General features: G+C 40.6%; 2 protein-coding genes across 2 annotated transcripts; one reads left to right on the top strand and one right to left on the bottom strand.

Moving 5' to 3' along the window:
- The first annotated feature begins 11,440 nt into the window (after positions 1-11,440).
- eif2b4 (eukaryotic translation initiation factor 2B, subunit 4 delta) lies at positions 11,441-17,950 on the top strand. The gene is made up of 13 exons (XM_040017134.1): positions 11,441-11,535; positions 11,995-12,032; positions 12,137-12,317; positions 12,417-12,632; positions 14,019-14,101; positions 15,057-15,148; positions 15,248-15,362; positions 16,381-16,457; positions 16,568-16,670; positions 16,794-16,927; positions 17,105-17,282; positions 17,360-17,540; positions 17,653-17,950. The coding sequence occupies exons 1-13, from the start codon at positions 11,514-11,516 to the stop codon at positions 17,850-17,852; spliced, it is 1,620 nt and encodes a 539-aa protein (XP_039873068.1). The 5' UTR covers positions 11,441-11,513; the 3' UTR covers positions 17,853-17,950.
- Positions 17,951-18,058: 108 nt separating this feature from the next.
- Positions 18,059-21,720, bottom strand: atraid (all-trans retinoic acid-induced differentiation factor). Its single transcript, XM_040017135.1, has 7 exons — positions 21,584-21,720; positions 21,274-21,407; positions 20,658-20,726; positions 19,973-20,044; positions 19,771-19,892; positions 19,575-19,675; positions 18,059-19,483 (listed from the first exon to the last, which is right to left on the bottom strand). Exons 1-7 carry the CDS (start codon positions 21,674-21,676, stop codon positions 19,379-19,381), a joined length of 696 nt encoding a protein of 231 aa, XP_039873069.1. The 5' UTR covers positions 21,677-21,720; the 3' UTR covers positions 18,059-19,378.
- Positions 21,721-21,968: the final 248 nt, after the last annotated feature.

Below are 21,968 nucleotides of genomic sequence, written 5' to 3'. Positions count from 1 at the left end.
CTCAAACGACGCAGTCACCAGATCTCAATCCACTAAGATGTGGGGGAATTGGAGATTTGCATCATGGATGTGGAGCAGACAAATCTAGAGCAACTGTTTGATGCTGTCATGTCAATATGGACCACAAATTTTTGAGGAATGTTTTCAGCACTTTGTTGAATCTGTGTCCTGGAAAATTTAGACAGTTCTGAAGGCGAGGAGTAGGGGAGTGGGTGCAAACCAATACTAACAAAATATACCAGATCAAGTGTCCAGTGAGTGTGCCCTTCTCGTTATTAATGTTTAATTTATAGCAGTATGTTTCCTAGATTATTGGAAGGAAATTCTTTGTACATATACACTAAATGAATATTGCACCTGGGTTGTCTTGTAAAGCAAAGGACCAGCAGTTCCAAGTATGTGATATAAACGATCGATATAGAGAAATTTCCCTGCACATCAAAGTGAGCGAGAATGTTTGAACATAAAACCGAGACGTCGAGTTCAGCAGCACACCAGCTACAAGCAGGGACTGGAACGAGACAGATTTTTGTCTCTGGTATTTCAACACTGGGGCAGATCAGACATACAGTATGAATTACAAACACAGCGCACATTCCAGCAATGCAAAATGGCCACACCCTTGAAGAGTAGAGATTGTGTGTGTGTGTGTGTGTGTGTGTGTGTGTGTGTGTGTGTGTGTGTGTGTGTGTGTGTGTGTGTGTGTGTGTGTGTCTGACATTCAGAGAGACAGAATGGGGGGAGGAGGGTAGTTAGATGTCCCACATAGGTTTCTCCCACCTGCCCATGTCATGTGACTTGGGGTGACAGGACAGCTGTTACCTCCCATGAGAGGGCTGAAGAGGATAAGAAGAGGTACAGAGTTAAATTGGATATATTTTAAGAGTACAGACTGAAGACCTAAATTCTATGTAACCTGTAGTTTTTGTATTTTGTATGGCTTTACAACCCATACATATCCATACCCATCCTCCACTGACAATAAAGGCATTCAACTCAATCGTCAGGAAGACGTGAGAGAAAAGAAACTTGGATATGAAAGTTGTGTGAGGGTGTTGTGCTGTTTTATGATCACTTGCTTTGCTGTAAATAAATTGCAAATGAAATACTGTTGCTGAGTGACACAAAATACAGGTGATTTTGTATTTTTTTACACTTATGATTTTGTCTAAGGTAGGGTGTCAAACATAAGGTGTGAGGGTCAAAATCTGCTCAGCGAAGATTCCAGTTGGGCCCACTGGATGACTTGGGAAAATATAACTTTTGTACTTTTAACTATATTTTAATAGGTTTTACAGCTTTTCCTGCTGATAAAGCTCTCCCCTGGAAGCTTTCATACTACACTTAAGTAGATATGTAAAAGATAAACAATAAAATGACAGACGAATTTATGTTTTTCATTGTGGAGTATAGAAATTTCATCAATCAACAAAAAACTTAATGTTTTATAAATATAGGACAGTCTGAGCAGTGAGCTACAAGAAAATTGATCATGTATAGAGACTGAGATGTGCTGTTGAAATTACACTTCATCTCATATCAAGATATATCTGGGATTAAATATGTCGCTAAATGTCTTTACACTGACAGAAAGTGCAGTTTCACTCCTCTGGCCCACTTAATATCAAAGTAACCCTCAATGTAAAATGAGTGTGGCATCCCTGGTCTAAGGCATCATGATATCAAAGCTTAACATGACAGGATCAAATGTAGCTGTTCAGCCATGCTTACACAGATATCCTGTACATTTTTAATCAGCAAAATTTTATAATCACATTGGCAATCAGCACCATATTAGCAAGTATTATAAGTGGAAGAAGATACATGTAACACATGTAAAGGTAGCTCAGTTTTACATGCAAAAGTACCCTAGTCGCCCTTTGATCTTGTACTAATGAGTGCACATTTAACACCAGCAAGAATTTTATTATCTTGTTCCAGCAGTCAACAGGATAACCTGAAATACTTTTAGGACCTTACATCCCCCAAATGAGTTTATATGGCTGAACTGTCTGGTTATGGAGATACTGCGAGTTTGATACTATCCGGGTAATATAAGCAGCATTAAATTTACACAACACCAGCGTCTTTTCCAGGAAAAATAGTTTTTTAATGTTAAACTTTTTTTAAAACATCAGTCGTTCTTGTATTTCTTTTTAAGCCACACTATCATAATTGCAATTTGGAATGATAAAAATAATTTGTTGCGACCATTTATATACCTAAACTGCTCAGAAGTGTTAAAAAATAGTGTTTGTTTTAATCTTGAAATTTTTATCGCCTTAATATGAAATAACTTGTTAAATGTTAATGTTAAAGGATTTTTTTTTTCCACAAAGGGCTCCTTCCGATTCTTCCTGTGTCCGCTCAGCATCTCTGCAGATGATGTATTGAGGAGCAGTCACTGAGAAGTACACCAAACTGCCTGAAAAGCAGTTTTCAGATGGTAGAGCGCAACACTTGGACAGAACAGACATCATCGATGCTCACTGCTGACTCTCGCTTCAAGTGTTCTCAGCTGGTCGGCTGATTCAGCTGATCCTGCACTCTTTGACCACCATAAAACTCATCTCTGTTTCATCTCCGTGCCACTGCTGCTGTTGCTTCTCTTGCTTCTCTTCCTTCCCTTGCTTCTGGCTCTCCTGCAGTTGTCGTTCCCTTTTGGTGGGAGTCAACTGACAACTGACTTACTCACGACCCCCACGGGTGCTTGGGTGTCCATAGGCTGCTCATTCTTTTGCCAGGAGCCACCGCAAAGTATCACGTGGAAAAGGAATGCTTAATGTGAGAAAAAAACTGAGCTTTTGTCATGACCAACTGTGATGGAAATGTGCACAGCATCTTCACGTAGTTACACTGTTTAAAACAAGTGTCAATTATTGATTGATTTATTGAATGTATGCTTATTTTATTGGTTTTAAACTAAATGTGTTATATTTTTGCTGCCCTCTTGCTGGTTTTAATTACTATCCTGTTATTCTTTTAATTTTTAGGCTGTATCATTTTTATATCAAGTCCCTTTTTTTAATGGTTTCATGCACTTGATGATTTCTGTTTCTGTGAAAGACTTGGTTGTTTTATCAACAATAATGCATATGTTGTTTTAAATAAATATTAAAATAAACTAAATATTTATTACATACACAACATAGTTGTTAAACCTTATCCAAACTAAATGGTTCAGTTTAAGAAATTTTACGAGGAAATAATGAGCCTGAACAAGTAACAGTTTAATATCTTCCCTTATAATTACCCTTTATTATCCTCTACAGTGAGGCATTTAGTAAAAATTCCATCTGATTTACTACTATTTATATACACACATACTGTATATCGATACACAGGAGGATGTATGGTGTCACATCGCCTTCAGGTATTGGTTTCTATGACAAGAAACATTCACAAAGTGATCCAGTTATTATTTGAAAGACAGTGTTTAACAAACTTATTAGACCAAAAACTTGTTTAAAAAATCATATTTTTATTTATTAGGCAGAATTAAAACCTGAAATCAGGTTTTCAGAAACCCCTAAAACTGCTTTTTCTGTTCAGAAATGAAAATAAATAAATATAATTTGGCATCTTAATCTAAAACTAAAAACATTTTGTCAAATAGTCAATTTGAAAATTTGAAAACTAACAACAATAGTTACATTTTAGCACTCAAAACATTATTTGATTAAAGAGCTGGCACATACTCGTGGATTAACCATCACAGAAAGATTCCAACAAGTCATTTTAGTAATTTCTAATACTAATAGATGCTATGATTTTTAATATTAGCAGTTAGATATGCTTGCCTGCGAAGTCATTTCAGCCTGTCATTGCCATTATGTAATTGAGCTCACAAAACATCCTACCATGCTTTGGTACAATAGCACAGTGAATATGATCGTTTAATAAAATTGTACTTAATTTGTCCCCTGCTATCGTCCAAAATCAGACCTCATGTGTCACCTCTGACTGCTGCAGTAGGCCCTTCTAGGGTGACACAGGCTCCAGTGTAACACCCAGAACCCTTTCATGTCCTAGCTGTCGGGCTGGTGAGAAAAGTGTGGGATGTGTTTCCTGTTTTGGCACCTTTGGATGGCTTCAGTATCAGACTGAAGCCTAGTCCCAAGCACCTCGAGGCAACTGTTGTGGTGATTTGGTGCCATATAAATAAAACTGACTTGAATTGAATTACTTAGGGTGCCACATTAATAACAAGCTTTTTTTCTCTGTGTTGGTGAAATGAAATGAAAACTCTTTGCTGTTTTCTAACCAAACACCAAACAATAAAGACGCTGACGTCACCAACTGCTGCATTTCCTCACTCCTAAATCTCACATCCTCAGAGCATCCGTTTAAATCCTTCTGTCCTCTCCTTGAATCATGTGGGCGAGTTTCCTTCACCTCTCCATCACCTGTTCTCTCTTTCAGCATAAATGCTGCTGACCTTTGACCTTTCTGCTCCATTGCTTTGCCACACGGACCGGGCTTCCTTTGGCAGCTGTGTCAACCTCGATGCTGGCAACTGCTGTGCCCAGGGAAGGACAGAGAGCGCCGTTAATATCAGACCACGTAATGAGTCAGCAGCACAGTACCGTCTTACCATTGTCAGGATTAAGCAGCTCACTATTGCTTTTTCAACTAGGCCAGCTCCTAATCTTTTTAGTGTGCCTTTAGAATACATTAAAAAATGTGTGTGAATTTTTTAGACACTTTAAGCTATTATCTGTTGCCATGATGCCAATTTTACAATCTCAAATCCCAGTTTTAGTCTTACTTCTAAGTTATTTGTTGTTAAGTTATTAAGTTATTTATTAACCCCCCCACCCCCACTCCCACCTTCCACCACCACCACCACTACCTCCTACAGGAGCTTTCCTGCTAAAAGAGGTGGGGGTCACTCCGTGTGCGTGTGCATGCGCAAGATCTGGTCTGGTGTCAGCTGCCACTTTATTTATACCAATAGAATTCCATATTATCCGCTGTTGAAGAAACTGCTCTGGAGTTCATCATTCAAAGCTCCTGTCTGCTGTCCTGAGGGAAATTATTTCCTCCTGCCAAGTGAAGTGTGTTGTGACCTCCCCAGAAGCAGTGGGACATTGGCAGCAGGGCAGATGGGTATGACAGAGGGGAACAAAGTGATTAGCAAACGGGGGCCCCGGTATGTGAACGGTAGTTAAAAATAACCTCCCTAGCCCAATTTGAAGATAACATGCAGCTCGGGCACTTAAGCCCCTTCACTGACTTTCCCCCATGTTGATTTAATTGATCTCAAAATTGGTGAGCAAGTCAAAATCCTGTCATCCAGTGTCCATGTTTACAGGGAGTTCTGGAAGTATAAAGAATCACCAGACTGGATGACTGGAAGTCAAATAAAATAAAAAAAAAACAGAAAAGGTGTAGACAGATGAAAAAAAAATCAGAGGGTAAGGTGAGCTCTTCTGAATGATGCATGACACATGATGAAGGAGAAACAGATGATTAGATGAGAGCGTTCGCTGGCAAAGCCCCGGCCTGTGCGCCAGTATGTGACAGTGATCAGCTGTTCCCGCAAAAGAGGAACACAAGGATTATGATTTGTGTCTTTACCATCGTGTCCGGTGCGAGCGACCAAGAATTCACTCAGCAACAAAAGTCATCCGATATTCCAGGCGCTCAGATGTAACGAGCAAGGCCGTGGCACATCGCTGGCATTAGTGGAAATGTTGCATTTGTGATACACCCTGGCTCGGCGCCATGGGAAATATTGAACAACTGTCGAATTTAGACAACATCCTGTGGGGTGAAAAAAAAAAAAACGGGAGCCACAAAGATGCAGCCAGGTTGCTATTTGTGGACGGCAAGTGCCTCGAAAATAGCGAGAGCGTTAGGTTTCAATATAAGCCCCTCTCTCTGAGCTTGAGCTTTCTGTGAATGAGGCCCGGGTTCCTATCACACCCAACCCCGGCGCTGATTTTAGAACACAGGTGTTGACCTTAGTGGAGCAGCTTGTGCTTGCTGCAGAGGAAAATGAACCCCCTGAGCCTGGGCCTGTTTGCCTCTACACTGCTGGTGATCAGTGCGTGTAGATGCTTCAGCGCTGTCACACCTTCAGACCTGTCATTCTATACGGCAGCACGTATCCTGAGAAAAGACATATTCTTCCAGGCTTTGGATTTTTGCCTCCTAAAGTGGCTCATTTCACATCGAGTGCTTGCGTTCTAAGAGTCATGGTGGCAGAATGGTCATCTTGTGGCCACTGAAGAATTTATTGCTTTCTTTTTATGATGCCACAGGAGCACCTATATATCCTACTGGCCATGCTTCGTGGACAGAGGTTTACTTTACAGTTTGTCAAAGCATTTGCCACATTTGGTGCACTGTGAAGCATACAGGCTTCTTATCATGTGATGTCTCCCAAAGGGACCTGTTTCAGTTGCCCGAATCACCGCATAAAGGGGCCTGAAATGTTATTTTGTGAACTTGATAAGCACATACGTCACTTTTTCCTCCCCGGTAAACGATGCAATGAAGCTAAAGTGAATCAAAGAAGCCAAAGAGGGCTGAAACTCAACCTTGGCTTCGGCTGTGACTCACGGCCTGCCGTAACTGCTGCTCTGACTGTACCCCCAGACCCAGTAAAACACGCCCCTCTTGCAGTTGCTTCCTTGTTTCTCCCTGTATCCCCTTTTCTTTTCTTTTTTCTTTCCCTTTCTTTTTTTTTTTTATCCAAAAAGGAGCCATTGACATTCGGTGTAAAATAGAGGCAGGGTGGGGTGGGGGGGGGCCTGAACAGAGGAACGGCAGGGGTGTAGGATGTCTCGAGCCCAGTGTGAACAGCTGAGAGGTGTGATTTCACAGGCTGGCTCCCCTCTGTCAAAGCGCTGATTGGGCCGGACAGGAGGCGCAGGAGAGGCCCGGGCTTCTAAAGGACACCAACAGGTGGGAGGCCGCATTGGAGGGGGCCGCTCCTGGAGCCATAGAAAAGGCCGATCTGCAAGGCCTGCTGTGGGCACAATCCACTGACCAGATACAGAGGAGGATGGGTGATCACAGGAGAGCTGAGGGTGAAGCCGGGGAGTGGTTCTCAGAAAGCGGAGGGTTAGTTTCATGAGCTTGGCTTTAAAGGGTGGATAAAAGGCAGAGGACAACTTCAGGGATGAGGAGTAAGGTTGGTCTGAGTTTTGTCTGTTTTTGAATCACTCCTGTGATTTCTCCTTCTAAAACTTTAGTTCACAGCGCAGGAAGAGACAAAGTCATATGTCAGGCAACAAAATCTTCGGGTTACCGTGCTTGTGTGGTTTCAGCTTAACTTCAGCACAATATGAGTAAAAATCTGGTATCAAACCAGCTTTCTCTCACTTTTACTGAAGACACAGCACAACATGGCAGCCAGTTGTGTCAGGTGAGGGGAAGCTGAGATGTGATGCAGGAAAGAATCAGGAAATCTGGTGCCTCTCAGAGGAGTCGTCCTAGTCTAATTACAGTAGACGAGACAGACTTTCTGGTGGCCATTTGGTTCAGAAGTGTTTAGATTTATCGAGGAAGTCACCACTTGTGAAGGAGAGGTGGACTGAGGCCTTCATCTTAACCCCATTTACTCACCGTGAGAAAACCACAAGAGGAGGCGCAAGGAGACCAGACCAAGGTGAGTAAAACGCATTTTTTTAAAAATCAGCTCAAGCCATTTTAATAAGGGGTTGCGATTAAAATGAATTGAATTTTTTCCGCTTTTAAGGATCACTTGACACAACTGTCGGCATCACGTTGACTTGGCATGGCACGATGTTTGGGAAATAAAAAAAGGACGATGACCTTTGTTTGATGGGAGTCGGTATTTGCCTCACCCGCCTGAGTTATTTAAACTCGTTTCAGCAGCATCACACTGGCATTATCCATCAAGTATCTGCCAGTATGATCAGTCCCGTCATCTGTCAGTGTCAGAAAATTCACTTTTTATGTGTCTAATAAAACAATGGTCAGGTTTAACCCATACAAATTGCTTCTAGCTTCATGGAGATGATAGAAGCCACCATTCTGTGCCTCTTACGCTCCATTTTTCCTTTATTCACTCACTCACTCTGTCACAGTTAACCGCTGTTAAGCCGGTTCTTCCCGCTACTCTTCACGCGTGGCTATGAAAGGGTGCTTTGTGTCTCGAGGAGCAGCGAATCCAGTTGTTGTCCCTTGCGAGCACATGCTTCCTTATATCCCCATATTAATACGCCACTTATGGAATGTAAGGAAGTGTGTGGTTTCAAGGGGACCTGAGCATCGACGTCGACATTTCTCATATTGTCCTTTCATTTGTCTTCATTCAGAAAATTGTGTGAGGGTGTCTGTCTACTTTATATGTGTGTGTGTGTGTGTGTGTGTTTGTGTGTGTTGTGTAAAGAGCTATACAAATACAGGCCATTTACCATTTGGGGGGTGTCAGAGTTCATGACCATGTGTGTGTGTGTGTGTGTGTGTGTGTGTGTGTGTGTGTGTGTGTGTGTGTGTGTGTGTGTGTGTGTGTGTGTGTGGCAGGACAACAGGTGAAAGGCCTGTTCCCTCTCCTTCAGCTCAGGCACGTGTGCAGTTAGCATTACTCCCAGGGCCGCTGATCGGGTCTCAGGGACTTCTTGAAAAATTCCTGCCCTGCCCCAACTGCTGACAGTCAAGGAGGATTGACAGAGCACAGCTGTCACCCATTATAGCAACCGCAGAGCTCTCAAAAAGGGAAGAGGGGAGGGAAGGGCAGAGATGCAGGAGCTGTCACTGAGGGTGAAAGTTCACTGCCGTGGGCTGGATTTGGAAGGAAACGGAGAGATGTCACCGGCTGTCAGAGTTCTCAAGCCTGTAAATAGGAACTATTTGCTTGGTAACACGGAGGCACTTGTTCCTGTGCTGTAACTTCTCCTTTTCTCTCTCTGTGTGTTCCATCAGGTAAGACTGAAGAGGACTCAGCAGCCCTTACCGCCTGCAGATGATGTCCATCTCCTACCGTATTTCGTCTTTCTCATGTCCCTCTTTTTCCGTGACCTTTACCCCTGTAACCTTTCCTCTTGACTGCCCCTCCCCTCCTGCTCTCCCTCTTGCTCTGCCACTCGCAGCTGAAGCAACACGCCTTGCTGTGGCTGGTCAAACGGAACCAAGTCAGGTGTTTCTGTGAGGTTTGGTCCCCTTCAACCAGCTACTGCGCCGTGAATTCAGTCAGCACACACCGGCTGGGAGTCAAACACGCAGTGACGTTGTGGTGTAGCGCTGCTTAATCTGGAGGTGGTGAATAGAATAGATTTTACAGCACAGATGCAACGTGAATCTTCTTTAGGAGCACTATATTGATTGTTCATGGTAATATGTGACTAGAAACCAAATAAAAGATCACTGACGATGTACAGTGTTGAATTCCTGTTCTTCTGATTCACGTTCAGTCCATTGTGTACTCGAGGAAAAACACAACGATACATTAAGTCTAGCAGTTGAGTCCACCTTATTCTGCAGAATAGACTCCGACCCAGTATGAGATGATATAAATATGAGGCCTAAAATGGCAGCAAAGTATAACTTAGTAAATTATTTAAACAGAAAAAGAGCGCAGGTGTAGCAGTGCAGGGATAGACACTGTAGAATAGATGGGAAAAGCTAATATTACAGTCCGGGCCAGAGAATTCAGTACCATGGATAGCACGCATGATGTGTATATACAGTAATATGCTGTTTCTAGCTAGGTTGCCTTCTGTGTGGGTGTGGAGTGTACACATGCCTGCAGACTATTTACAAACAGGCTGTGCAGAGGCAAGCCAACAATCTAATAACCCTGCGCTATATGAGCTACACACCAAGTACCACTCGGAGGTTTAGAATATCACTGTGCTGCCTGACTAGAGCTAGAATAAATCTCTTTTATCCCAACTTCAAGCTCAGTTTTAAATGATGAGGTAGGGATGTATCAGTAAAAAATGACAGATCGTTTTTCTTTTAGTGTTTGCATGAATTTTACAGTTATTTTGCACTCTACTGTATAGGTCTATAAATAGCACATATGCTTATGTCTGTGTATTTTTGTTCTTGTTTCACTCATATTTCATGTGTGTTTAAACATTTTTTATAAATACAGCCTGGGTGGAAACCTGATCCAAATTTCCTACAATGTGGGACAATAAAATCTGTCTTCAGTCTATTTTGTGATGGAGGATAATATACACACAAAAACGACACTCCAGCTGTCTCCATGAAAATAAACTTCCTCTAAGCATGCAGATGTAATGGGGATGCAAATAAGCATACAAAGAACAGCGCTGCACATCCCTTACCAACTTTTTCACTTCAAACCTTTTGTCAAAACCAGCAGAAATCTGCTGCTGTTATTGAAATCACTGACCAAAAGCCAGGATGCTGAAGTTGTAATTCACTGGATCATAATATAGACAGTAAACTGATATTTAACGTCAGCATTTTAATCAGGAATAGACAGGCAATCTGTCCAGGGTTTACATATCTCCTACCCAATGGATGGATGGATGGATGGATGGATGGATTTTCATTATGAACCTTTGCCCTTATCATTACAGCAAAGTCACCAAAATAACATTCCTAATCAGTCCAGTTGTAGTTTGTAGTTCATTTCACCCTGTTCCTTGTTAGACAAAGGAGCATATACCAGTTCTGTTGGTGGGTTAAGGACCTTCCACGACCTCGTCCAGTTCTCCTAGAGTGACTGCCTGTCTCTTGGAATCTCTTCCTTGCTGTTGAGACTGTGTAAGGAGACACATCAAGCCTTCTGGCAATGTGACATTTCAATGCCAGAATTGGAAAAAAGGTTAGTGGCCTCCATCTGTAAAATAATTAGTGTTATGGGGGTGTCTCATTGTTTTCTCTCTAGTGCACCTGTTGTGAATTTATTCACACCAAAACAGATAAAACTGATCAACAACCCCCTCTGCTACTTAACTGACCAGATCAATATTCCAATATTCACTTCAATATTCAATATTCCCTCTATGTATTGCACAGTGATTCCCTCTACTGTGCAATCACTGTGCAGTACTTAATTCTACGTGCAGTAACCAAAACTGTATATACATAACACTATTTATTTATTTCCCCTTGTAATGTTCATATGTATAATACTCAAAAGGTTTTTTGTTTAAAGAAATAAGGGAATGCTCAAGACTTTTTCACAGTAGGCTACTGAATGATGTAGGAAGTTTGATAGTTTTAGATTTTTTTTTTTTTTTGTTGATGTAGCAAGTTCGGCCTTTAGAATCACATCTAAACATAAAATAAATAACAGTATGTCACTGAGTGAGCCTTAATAACACCCATTAAACATTAATACTATTTGGAAAATAGTATTAATGTTTAATGGGCATAAGGCAAAGATTAAAATATCAATACTACAGTCTAAATATCAGGAGAGCAAATCAATATGCTTTCAATATGCTTAATATTAATGTGTACATACTCATCAACATACAACGTCATCCACCAGGGGGCGATATACGTTTCTATGGTAGTAGTTTCTACAGCAGAAGAGGAGGTGAAGCAGCATCGTAAACATGGCTGACAGTGGAGTGATAGGTGGGTTTCAGAGTGTGTAAATAGCTGTAGTTCATTTGGTTTTTCCTTTTGGTTCTTATTCTTTAGTTGCAGGAGTTACGAAGAAGTAACTCTCATACTCACAGCGCTTATTATGTAGACTTTGTTATTAGCTGGTAGCAAAGTTAATTTCCCAGATGCTAGACCTGCTAACGTTAGCGTCGAGAGCATGTAAACGGTACTCATGCCGTAGACAGAGAATGTATTGCATCATCTTTTCGAGTAGTTTTAAAACGTACAATACTCATGTTTCTAGTTGTCACTGTGCTGTGACGATGATGCACTACACTTGTTTTGTTACTGATTTCGTTGACACGGTGCAAACTAAAAGCAGCTAACAGACTCGACCTTAATATCACCGCCTCTTGTGGAAAAAGTAACAGAAGTACGTTATAATGCTAAATAATCTAATATTATCATCCTCTGTTGCTCGTCTTACAGATGGACCCGGAAGGAAAGATGAAATCGAACGCGCAAAGGTTAGTCTAGGTGTTTTCTTGAAATTTATCACAGCCTTTTGTGTGGATAAATGCTTTCCTTAATAGTTAGGTTTTTCTTGACGCCTCTTCCTGTCACGTGACAGAGTGAAGGCAAAGACCTAACCAAGGAGGAAAAGCAACGGCTGAGGAAAGAGAAGAAACAGCAGAAAAAAATCAAAGAGAAAAAAGATGACAAGGCATCACAGGAAAATGAGAAGGAGAAGAAGCCGGTCACTTCAGCAGCTCCAGCATCCCAGCCCCCGACACAACCCACAGTGCAGAAAGGTGCCTCCCATTTAGGCAGCAGCAAGTGTTGTTGTATCTGGGTGCACAGTGTGATTCATTCTTTATCCTAACATCTGTGTCTGTTATGGTCTTTGTCAGCTCCTTCAGCAGTGCCTGCTACTGCACCTGTTTCTGTGCCTGCCTCGGAGGCTTCTGTGCCGGCGGACAAGCCAACAAAGACTAAAGCGGAGCTGAAAGCTGAGAGGAGAGCTCGGCAAGAGGCTGAGAGGGCCAGCAAACAGAGCAAGAAGGGAGAGACAGGACAGCAGGCAGCCACGAGCAAACCAAAAGCTCCGCCCAGTGATCTGCAGCCAGGTACTGCTGTTGCACCTAACATTTGCGCGTTCAGTTTTATCTTTTGGATAATCTAACTCGAAATAATCAAGTCAGAACAACAGACAGCTACCTGTAGAACTTTGAGAAGCTGTTTATGCCAACACAGAAGCTGGCTGTGATAAATACAGACTAACAGTGATCAGTGATTGTTGTAGGGTCAAACGTTGGCCTCATGATTGGCTGCAGGGAAATATGCTGAAACAAGACTGACTGGTGGTAACTTCACCAACAAGGTTTTGGTGCCAGTGAAGTGTTAAATGTAAAGGTCAAGGTCATGTGATATCGGTGGCAATGGTAATAAGTGTATCAGCAGTAGAGCGACTGATTTTGGAAGGTGAACCTGTACAGAAATATGGGAAAATATGAAGACGTTAAACATGTAATACAGACTGAAAGCAATACAGCTGCTGCAGACAAACCATCAATATGAGTGTGTAAGAGGGGGAAATGACTGTAACATAATAATATATTAAAAGTGTAAGCTTTAAGTGCTTTGGTCAGTAAGGCTAGACAAGACTTGATAAAGTTTAGCCTATTTGAAGCCTGGGAAGAACTCAGCAAGTTAACAGAATTATCAATATGAGAGCTCTTTCATTAACACATGGGTAAAGAGTAAAGAATAAATGTAAACACAGAATTTGAATGTAGGCTTTAGGCTACATCCACACGTATACAGGTATTTTTGAAAACGCAGATTTTTCTATGCGTTTGCACCTTTCGTCCACTCGTAAACGGCGTTTTCGTTCACTGAAAATGGAGATTTTTAAAAACTCCTGCCAGGGTGGAGATTTTCGAAAACTCAGTTTTTGCGTTTTTGCGTGGATGAGGAAAACGGAGATTAAGTCACGCAACGTCAAAGGTGTTCGCCGTTTTTGCCGTGACGCTGTGTGCCACGTTATTGTTTACATGAGATGAATTTCTACAATGGCGGATATAGACAAAATACTGTTGCTGTTAATCTTACTATCTGCAGTTTTTACATGCTTACATCCTGTTTACTCTTTCCCTCCCAGGCTTCTAGACGTCTAATTGGCCAACATTTCTACACAGCTAGGATTTGGCATGTTCTTCACAACGTTTGACTGCGTTTTGGGCATTTACATGTGAACGGAGATATTTTTTAAAACTGCACGTGTGGACGGGATTTTTTTTTTAAAAACGGAAAATCTCCGTTTTCAAAAATACCCGTGTACGTTTGGATGTAGCCTTAGTCTTTGTTCAAATTTGACAGTGCAGATACCTGGATAACATAAAATCCTGCTTCGCAGTACAGGCCTCAGAGCTATTTAGCATCTCCCAAACGACCAGCAGAATTTTTTGGCTCGTCAGCACACTGGAGAATATTAACACTCTTTGCATTTTCAGTGGTGAAGAGGCTCCCAGAACACATTCAAGTGGACAACCCAGACGTTTTAAAGAAACTTGCCAAGAAGTTGGAAAGGCAACAGGTCAGTATTGATGTGAGGAACTTCTGAAGACCCTTAAAAATGATTCAAGACACACTGAATACACACGATGCATAGTGATTCTAAGTAACCTTTTAATTTGTTGTAAGGATGGATAGATTCATCAGGAAATGTTTGACTTATTTTATGAAAATGGCTTGATCTTGAATGCTTCAAGTAACTATTTTTGTTTGAATCTAACATACTGTATTGTAAACAAATTCAGTTGATGGAAAAAAACACTGCTGGTATGTTTACAACATGTTATATTGGACAGAAGTGTGACATTTCCTGCAGGTGCATGGTTCATTTTTGGAAATCTAAGCTTTTACTAGTTAAATCTGAGACATTCTCTAATTAAACAAAAGTCAGTCAGTTGTGTACATAAATAGAATTCCTGTTATTTGTACAGTAACTCCAAAATAAAGTAACTTTATTTGGTTGAGTCATTGCAGCCAGTAACCAGCAGTTGTGATTGCATGTGACTGTATCCAACATTTCTTTCAGACACCAGAGCACTATGCTGCTAAAAAGGTATAAGCCATCGGCGTCTGGCTTTACAGAATGTGTGCCTTTAACCTTTTTGGTTCTGTTTCAGTTGCTAACCTGTTATCTTAATCCGGTTTAACCCATTATTGTTGGTTGTTACAAACTTAATGGTAGAGATGTAAAAACATCTCTTCCATGTAGACAGCTGTTAAGTTGGCAAGTAGGTTTTACAGTATGTGTGTTGTTTGCTGTGGTCACCGAAACTCCAGGCTGTCCGTTGCTTGCTGCTGTTCTGTTAGTCATAATTTATTATAACAGTAATTTTTAATTTTGTCAGTTTTCTTTCTATTAGGTCTACACAGAATTCAAAGTTTAATGTAACTCTTAATGAGCACAGTCTAGACTCCCTGTTTTCACCTCATTAACTCAGCTGTAATCTCTGACCTGGTGTACATTTTGTGCATTTCAGATCCCGCTGCGCTCAGATTATGGCTACAAAGTCAGCCTGTTTTCTCATCTCCACCAGTACAGTCGCAAAGCTCCTCTAACACAGCAACTCAGGTAAACTGACTTTAAATTGTATGTTACAGTGTGTTGTTTATGTCATGTTATAAGATGTAACCTCTTAAGATTTCCTTAAATCTCTTTTGTGGTTTGCAGCATTCCTTCCACAGTGATTCATCCCGCTATTGTCAGGCTGGGTTTGCAGTATTCACACGGCATTGTTGCAGGATCCAATGCTCGCTCTGTCGCCCTGCTGCATGCTTTCAAACAGGTACAGTCCCAACATAGACCATTCATTCTTCAAACCCCACTGTTCCCTCTCTCATGGGCAAGGCTAAGGCTGACACAGTGACCGTTTGACTGCAGTCAGTTACAAAGAAGTCGGCCAGTATTGGAGAGGGTCCAAATTTTTACTTATCAGGAGACATTGTAAAAGTGAATCTGGTCATTAAAATCAGGTAGATACAATCTCAAATGAACTACAGAACATGACATATTGCAGTGTCATTATTTAATGAAGTCAAAATCCAGAAGCACTGTGTGAAAAACTGAGTGTACCATGACTGCATCCATTGAAAATACAAGGGCAAGTAGTAGCCAGGTGCTGGTAATCAGATATACCTTATTAAGTGATCATCAGTAGGTGTGAGCATCTTTATAAAAGTGGAAGGTTTGACAGTTTGTTGTTCTGAGGCATTCAGGTGTGTGTAAACACAGTGCCAAGGAAGAAAGAAATCAGCAACGATTTCAAAGAATCAACTGTCAATCTGTGAAGGATTATAAGACTAAGTCCATCATTACACAGTGAGAAAGATTATTCACAAAATTCCTGCCGATCTTCCCATGAATGGACATCCTAGCAAATTCACACCAAGTTGAGAGCGTGTAATGCTCAGAGAAGCTGCAAAAAAAAAATTCAAGGACTAGATCTCAGACTCTACACGCCTCAGTGAGTTCATGACAGTACAGTTAGAAAAACACTGAACAAGTATGGTTTGTTTGGAAGTGTTGTCATAGGGAAAGCTTATTCTTTCTAAAAAGAATATGGTCGTAAAACTTAGCTTTTCAAAGTTGCATCTGCATCATTTACTACGAGCTCCTATGTATATAAAAGTATTGTAAAGTCAATGTGAGGCCATCTGTCTGACACCTAAAAGTCTGGCCTTAATTGGGTCATGCAACAGGACAACGATCGCAAGCACAGCAGCAAATCTACAACAGAATGACTGGAAAAGAAAAGAATGTTGTAATGGCCCAGTCAAAGTCCAGTGTTTCATTTTTCCCTTCAGGTAATAAGGGATTACACTACACCTCAAAATGAAGAGCTATCAAGAGACTTGGTCAACAAGCTAAAACCTTATATCAGGTAAAGGAAAAAAAATACTGATTTTAGTCATTCATCATTATTTCCTACACTACTGACACGTTTTTGGTTTAACACATGAAATCATTCCTTTTGCTTTGTTTTTATTTCAGTTTTCTGAATCAGTGTCGCCCTCTGTCAGCCAGCATGGGTAATGCAATCAAATACATCAAGAAGGAGATCTCTAATATTCCTAGTAACTGTAAAGAAGACGAGGTTAGTGACACTCGTGTATTTGCAATCACATAATCTGTTTAAGTAGTGAGACTTTTATCACACTGTGTGGTTCATTTTAAGTTTCCGATACTTGAGAACTCATGCACTTCCTTTTGTTTTTAGGCAAAGAACAAACTGCTCAAAGATATCGAGTCCTACATTAATGAGAAGATTATTCTCGCTGGTGTAGCTATTGCCAAGTGCGCCATAGAAAAACAAAAGATCAGTGATGGAGATGTGATCCTAGTTTATGGATGGTAAGTCTCTAAAAGCTGCGTGCATGTACTTGGTTTCAGCTGTTAAATCTGTTCTTTATTAGCGAGCATTGCTTAATTGTTTATTCTTAACGCTTTCTCTTCCCTGTTTTGGTTAGATGCAACCTTCCTTCCGCATTTTTGTCCTGACATTAAATGTTCCTCTCTCCTCCCTGACAGCTCGTCACTGGTCAACCACATCCTTTGCAAGGCCTTTGAGAAGAACAGAAAATTCCGTGTTATTGTTGTGGACAGCAGGCCTCGGCTAGAGGGCAAGGAGGCCCTGAGGCGCCTGGTCCAGAAAGGCATCAGCTGCACCTATGTTCTTATCTCTGCTGTCTCTTACATCCTTCCAGAGGTAATCATGGAGCTACACTAGAGTAAACCCCAAAATATTTGGTTCTAAGCACAATGAGTTTCTTTATTCTCTTCTAGGTGTCAAAGGTTTTCCTTGGTGCTCATGCTCTGCTGGCTAATGGTTACGTCATGTCTCGAGTGGGGACATCACAGATAGCTCTGGTGGCCAAAGCTTTTAATGTGCCTGTGCTGGTGTGTTGTGAGACCTACAAGTTCTGCGACAGGGTGCAGACAGACTCCTTTGTATCTAATGAACTCGGTATGGAAAGTGTTCAGTTGCTACATAAATGTCTGCGAGCCTTTCAGCTCAATTTGTCCTTTTGCTCAACTTTATTTCCATACACCAGTTTATCCTCATCTTTGCTTTCCAGATGACCCCGACGACCTCATTGTAACCCGTAAAGGAACGACTCCGCTGGAGGGATGGGAGAACGAGTCCTCTCTCGGCCTTCTTAACCTGGTCTACGACGTGACGCCGCCTGATTTCGTAGATCTAGTCATCACAGAGCTCGGGATGATCCCGTGTACCTCTGTCCCCGTGGTGCTGCGAGTCAAAAACGTGGACCAGTGAACAACTCAGTTTGTGTGCACCAGAGCTTGTACACACACAACAAATTGTGCTTTTAGCATGCAATAAATATATATCTGAAGTGACATATGCTTTTTAAATTGAGTCCATGTGTGTTTTTATGGTAGTATTGGATGAATGGAAATATATTTCCTGGCCTAATGTGACAAGGCTGTTCTGTTTATTAAAAAAAAAAGTAGTGCTAGATGTTATAAGACCCACTGTTTATTAGAAACAGAACATTTAATTGCCAATACAATCCCACTGAGCGTCACAACACTAGTTATTAACCATGGCATGCAATTTGAAACAAGACAGAAGTTTTTCCTAATTACAGTTGGAGTTGAAGCATCAGATAAATGTTATGGCTCCCATAAAGTTAGGTTTAATGACAAAAGAAAAGACATTAACCAGGTACTACAGTTTTTGGTAAAGCAGCTAGGAGTTTGTTCTCACTGCTCATATATCGTCACCAAGTTCAGTTAAAACCAGGAGAAATATTCTGCATGCTGTAGATGCACTCTCTCCTTACAAGAATTATTTATTAGTTGCAATATTTAGTCAGTGCATTAACATTCAGACAACTTATTTAGCCAGAAGCAATGTATTGAACATAGAGCAACTAGAGCTGCCCTTCAACACTGAATTTTCCCAATGGGAGAACACAACATTTTAACAGCTAGAAAATCAGTTAATGTACAATTAAATCCTGTATATGCATAATGTAAACATGATACTCGAAGCATAGAAACAGATATCCTGTTTTAAAATCTTCAGTAGAACCCTGAATCTCACTGGAGAAGAGTATCAAAGGAGGTTACCCTTGAATCTCAAGACATTTAGCACATGTGGCCTATAAACAAAATGTGGCTGTAACAGACAAGTATCTTCCACATTTTGTGTTTTGTCTGAAATTGAAATTAAAGATGTAAATAAAAACATCACACTTCAAAAAGAGGTTTGTTGCAAAAGAAAGGATTTTGTGTCGCTCAACTGCATAAAAAAAAGAAAAAAAGAATTTAACCTATTGGACTATTAAAATAATTTTTAAAGATGTCAAATAAGCTTGCACTCTTAATTATTACTGTTAAAATTTATATCAAAACAAACTTAGTCTTTGCTGTCAGTAAAGTGGAAATTCAGCACTGAAGACCGTATTTGTGTAAGTGCACATAGTTTCTGAAGGATTTTGTAAAACACAGTGTTTTCCCTTCTATCACATGGTGTCAGTCAAATACATTTACAAATATGATTGATGTGCTAATAGTGGTCATTCCTGACAAAAATATTTGAAAGACAGAGCAAATCTTTTCTTTAAAATTGCACTGAAACATCTTTGAGGTCAAACGTGTAAATTTCCTTGAAACAAAAAATACAACAGACCTCAAAAAGGTGTAAAATGAATAAAAACACATTTAAAAGAAGCCCTGTAAAAGTCCCCTCAGACTTTGTCAGCATTTTCCCCTATCAGTATCTTCCCTTTAAGAACAGTCAGTTTGAGATTAAAACCAGCTGACAAAGGTTCAGCTTTAGAGTGATTTGGCTTTACGTCTCTGGGTGGCCCACAGAAGAACCGAGATCACAACCGTAGAAGCTGCAAGAGGTCCAAAGACTTGCAGAGCTGGGAACTCCCCCTATGGACAGTTTTAACAAATGCACAACTTTAAATAATCGAAAAGCTTAGCATCAAAAGGTGATTTGCATAAAGCTGCTTGCAGAACCAACCTCTCGAAGACACTTGTATCCACGGAAGTTTTCAGCGCAGCTGCACTCAAAGAAGCCTGGGCCGAAGGGGGCACAGAGGGAGTTCTCTGGACAGTTCATTGCTGTGGATTACCAACAAGTATGAATAGATGTCACGTGTAACATATATAACTGTAGTTTTAGATGGCATGTGTCACAGCAAAAGTTAGGAACTTACACAGTTGTCCAGTCTCGTTGCATATATTCCTTTGGCCTTCACAATGGCGATTTCCCTCTTTGATTTTAACCTTTTCCCAAGATGTGTTGCTTCCCGGACAATCTATATTTTGTGGTAAAATCCTACAGAGAAATTAAGTTAGAAAAAAAAATCTCAATCTAACACTGAGGAGAATCTGTCATAATTTGGGTAAAATACTTACATGTAGTTTAACTTATTAAATCCTTGAAAAGCTGTATCACTAATGTTGACAAGGGGATTGAACGAGAGGTCTCTGTAATATAAACATTTATAGGATGCATTTAAAAGAGCGACCACATAGATAAAAACACTAGCACTTTCTAGTACAACTACCAGTCATCCAGTCACACTGCACTTGTATCTATGCCTAAAACACTTTGTTTAACTTTGATACATCTTGCCCAAGGATACTTCAATATGTGAACCATTTGGTAGAGAAACTGCTCAACCACAGCCGCCCTGTGTCTTCCTTATTTGCTTCAGCTATATTTATTTTTTGTGAAGTTAAATCATTTTAGTGCTTGCCAGAAGGGGAGATAAAAGTTGTTATGCATGGCCAGAAATAGAAACTTTCCTAAACTCCTGCTGCTCAAGAATGCTTTTATGAACATGAAGATCATTCTGAGGAATCGCCTGCACATGTGTCATTTGTCTTTCTCGGTACACCAATACAGGCTTTTACTACAATTTTTCATATGAAATGTAAACTGTGGAGTAGCGATAAGAGCAGTTATTTCCTTTTGAATTAAAAATAACCTTACAATCAAAGAAAAAGCATGTGTAAGCAGGAGCTTCTGTTGTTTTGCGTGCAGACGAGAGGATTATTTGTGCAAAAAAAGATGTGAAACTGTATTTACTGTTCTTACATCATGAAAGCTGTTGATGCTCCCTGAAGATCCTGCACACAAGTTAGTGAACAGTTGGACAGATCCAACCTGACAAACAAAAAACACAAATAAAGTTCAGATAATGAAGAACTTCCTCTTTCAGCTGCACTCTTTAGGGGTCACTACCAAATTTGATCACCTGCCTCCATCTCACCCTATCCCTAGCATCCTTCTCTACCAACTGTGCATGTGCTTCTTCATTATATCCATGAATCATTTCTGTGGTCTTCCTCTTTTTATTCTGCCTGCCAGATCCACATTCAACACCCTTTGTCCAATATATCCCACTATCCAAACCATCTCAGCTTTGCCTCTCTAACTGTGTCTCCAAAAAACCCAAATTGAGCTGTACTTCCTAATGAAAATGCTAGCACTGCCAATTCTGCCACCTCCAGCTCAGCCTCCTGTCTGTTAGTGAGATTATGAAGACGAAACCTTTCCCACAAGTTAATACACAGTCAGCATTCGAAGTCACTAGAAGGAAAAATACATTTACATTTTCTTTTTTTTAACAGTTATTCACAAAATAGCTTAACAAATCTTAGCTTGGGTGTAAATTCTGTTTCCGACGGACCCTGAAAGCAGCAAATCCTACCCGATGATGTGTTCAGGGTCGTTTGTGGTGTCATTTCTCAAACAGCAACGCCCGTCTATCCGTCCAGCGGATAAGAAGCAAAAGTGACCGACCTCAGAGCTGTTTAGGATGGTCCCGCCACACAGGTTACATACCTGTGGTTACACGTCATAACAAAGAGGGGGGCACCTGTAAACAACAATCTTGCTGGCCATTTCCTTTCTGGCACATACACCAGAACCTGTGTACCTATATTATTAGTAATATATATGCGCCACAGAGTTATTGAAGTAAAGACTACAGTTATTGCATTTAGAAAGCCCAGCCTTACCTGCAGCTCGGTCAGCTGATAACTTGCTTGGAAAAATAAATTAAGGATCAAAACAAGCGCCACAAATCTCATCCAGCTACATAAAGCTTTCATTTTTAGCAACTGGAGTCACATGATCAGGCCGCAGCAGGGCACGTGACAGGAAGCGGGTCCAGCATTTTATGACGTTTGCAGGATTTTATGGGATTTTAACTAACATTACCTGCTTCTGTACGCTCTCTGTTACACACAATCACAAACAATAGTATAAAAATATGCCGTAAGCATTTCTAGCTGTAGAAAAAAAGGTCAAATAAGAAATATTACAAAATACAAAATATTTTTAATATTCAAAACATTTGAAGTAGTTTTTCACGTCTTCGAATATTTTTTTAAATATAACGTT

Source organism: Simochromis diagramma, unplaced genomic scaffold (assembly GCF_900408965.1).
Source record: "Simochromis diagramma unplaced genomic scaffold, fSimDia1.1 OVJJ01000802.1, whole genome shotgun sequence".
Lineage (NCBI taxonomy): Eukaryota > Metazoa > Chordata > Actinopteri > Cichliformes > Cichlidae > Simochromis > Simochromis diagramma.
Note: the sequence above shows the minus strand (reverse complement) of the source record. Positions and strands in the feature narration are given on the sequence as shown.